Source organism: Crocuta crocuta, unplaced genomic scaffold (genome assembly GCF_008692635.1).
Source record: "Crocuta crocuta isolate KB4526 unplaced genomic scaffold, BGI_CrCroc_1.0 scaffold7, whole genome shotgun sequence".
Lineage (NCBI taxonomy): Eukaryota > Metazoa > Chordata > Mammalia > Carnivora > Hyaenidae > Crocuta > Crocuta crocuta.
Window position 1 is genome coordinate 5,620,347 of NW_027531904.1, and position 2,767 is coordinate 5,623,113.

At 60.4% G+C, this 2,767-nt stretch overlaps 1 protein-coding gene across 2 annotated transcripts in view; it reads right to left on the reverse strand.

Annotated features, from left to right (window-relative positions):
- MFGE8 (milk fat globule EGF and factor V/VIII domain containing) overlaps window positions 1–2,767 on the reverse strand; it is a 19,370-nt gene that overhangs the window by 971 nt on the left and 15,632 nt on the right. For both annotated transcript variants that reach the window (XM_077774297.1, XM_077774298.1), the window contains exons 6-7: window positions 1,129–1,313; window positions 12–167 (exon numbers count right to left, since the gene is read on the reverse strand). In XM_077774297.1, the coding sequence (XP_077630423.1) occupies window positions 12–167; window positions 1,129–1,313 (341 nt within the window). The remainder of the gene's footprint in view (window positions 1–11; window positions 168–1,128; window positions 1,314–2,767) is intronic.

Here is a 2,767-nt window from a genome sequence, read left to right on the forward strand (position 1 = left end):
CGGCCACTCACCTTGCTGTCCAAGGCCCCCTGGTCCCTGTACTCGATCCAGTTTGTGCTGTCGTTACTATAAGCAACCTTGTAGGCCGCGACATATTGGATGTGGCCAAAGTCTCGGGCCCCCTGGGTAATGATGCCCGTCACCTCCCTCTGGGAGCCCAAATCAACCTGCAGGAAAAATCAAGCACATTGTCTCTGTTTAGACCATTCCCCAGAGAGGTGGAAACAAGCAGACACGCTGCGGCAGGACTCCTCGTTTGGGGACAACTATTTCATCTGGCTCGTCCTCAGTTACCCCATCTATGAAATGGACAGGAATCCTACCACCTACTTTGTCAGACACGGTTAGACGCATCACTGCAGTGAAGCTACATTTCAGAGCGGGGGGGCCTTGGCCAACCTGTAGCCCATCCCCCCGCCCCGTGCAATGAGGACAAGGACAGGGGAGACCCCGGGCGAGCTCCTGGGCACCCTGCAGAGCTGTCCACAGCCTGGCCTTAATCCCAAGTGAGTCCAGATGCAGGCAGCTCCTCCCAGAACCTAGCTGTACAGGCTAATGGCTCCTTGGGACCTGGAGCCAAAGCCCCTGCCCCCCAGTCCCTGCCCACTCAGTGGGGGGGCTGCCTCCTGTGCGCGGACAGGCTGTCCAGGTGGCACGCCAGACTAGCTGCCACCCAGCAGCTGAGGCCCAGGCAAACCCTTGCCCGCCGGGGCTGTTTCCTCGTCTATGACGTGAGCAGACAGTCTGGTTTCCTGTGACCCTCCTGGCTCCCAATCTCCTGAAATCCAAGGGCTGCCCCCACGATGTGTCCTCACACCGCGAGTCAGGCAGAGAGACGCTGGGGTGTGCCCGCCTGGGTCGCATGTCCCTTCTCCGTCCTGTCCCTACTGTCCTCGGGCTCAGTCACCCTGGGGCAGCTGGTGGAGACGGCTCCAGTGCTGTGCACACGCACACTCGTCCTCTCCAGAACCAGGAGGAGGTGGGGCACGTGGGAGGGAAAATGAACAAAGTGGAAGACAAACCAGGCTGTTCAGAGCCTCCGTCTCGGGGAGCAGAAGCCTGGGCTGGGCGGGGTGTCCCTGATCAGCCCCCCGGGTCCCGCCCAACCCAGCCCTGCGTCAGACCCACCTGCAGCCACTCAGAGGCATCGTTGGTCTGGGCGGTCCAGGCATTGAACTTGCCCTGCTTGTCCAGCCTCGCATAAGAGGGAAACCAGCCGAAGGCGCTGAGGCCCCAGGTCTTGTAGAGGCTGGAGGCCGTGATCTGTTTGTCCGGGATGGTGCCGTCCTTCATTCCCAGGGGCTCGGCACACCCTGCCGGCAGAGGGGTGTGCCGCCCGCTCAGCATCCACAGCCTCCCACGAGCAAGTGCGAGGAGACCAGGGGAGGAACTCTGGGTGCCCTGACCGGCCCTGGGCTTCCTCTTAGACAGACGGAAGCCCCTTCACCTTGGAGGCCCACTTTGCCTCTGTCAGCTGCCTTCTGTACCCAGCCCCGCCCTCGCCTGCCTGCCCTTCAGAGGACCCCCCACTTTCCCCCTCTGCACGAAGGCAGGCCCTGCTACCACCTCCCACCCTCCTTCAAGACCTGCCTCGTGCGACACCTCCTCCAAGAAGCCTGCCCTAACCACCTCACTTGGGGGGGAACTCCTCCCTCCTTTGGACTCTGCACTGTCTCTCTCACTCCTATGGTCCAGCTGTGGTCTACAAGGCTGCCGCCCACAACTGCGGTCAAGCACATCAGCAGCATCTCCTCCCTCCTGCGCTCACGGCTGTCATTCAATCTTCCACAAAAAACCTGAAAGCCGACCTCCGTAACCCCATTCTATGGGTGAACAAAACTGAGGCTGAGATTCATTAATAAGCATTGTGCCCATGTCACACACAAACTCCTCACCACACCACGCCACGCTGTGACCTCATCGCCGCCATCCACGCCCCCTCGCAGAGCCAGGAAGGCCTGCCTGCTGACCCGGTGATGGACAACACTGCCTCCCCCTCCCCCTCCCCCCGCCCAGCAGGTGACAGTCACAGATGGCTCTTGCATCCTTGCCCCAGCAGCCCCTCCCTCAGTGTCCACCAGGGGCCGTCACACCCTCAGCCCCCAGCACTGGGGGCGCTGTCACACTGACCAGGGACGTCCTGCTCGGCGGCAGCCCAGCCTCCCTGCACTACTCGTCTGCACCTCCAGGTGGCGGTAGCAGCCAGGGCCGGGCAGAAGAGAAAACTCCCAAGAAAAATGGGTGTGTCTCCCCCAGGCAGAATCCTTACTCCAGTCGGTCTGTCCTTGTGGGGAATTTGGGGGTGGGGGAAGCGGGCCGGAAAGCCACCCCTTCATCTGGAAGCAGGTATGTGGCTCTTTACATCATTGCCCAGACGCTTGCACACTTGGCCCTGAAGACATTTGCCTCCTGGGGCGCCAGAGAGGCTCAGTCAGGTGAGCATCAGACTTCGCCTCGGGTCACGATCTCCATTTGTGAGTTCGAGCCCCGTGTCCGGCTCCCTGCTGTCAGCACAGAGCCGTCTTCAGAACCTCTGTCTCTTTCTCTCTTTCAAAAATAAACTTGAAAAAAGAAAAGGACGTAATATAACTTATTTAAAAAAAGATTTGCTTCCCAGGAATGCCCGTGGCTGCTAATGGTAAACCTCTCCTCGCGATGTGGTGCCCAGGCATCCTGAGGAAGTCAGACGGCCCCACCAAGGAAGATGCAGTTGGGAAGGGCACGGAGCCAAGGCAAGGGCTCCGGCTCCATCACTCACCCTGCCAAG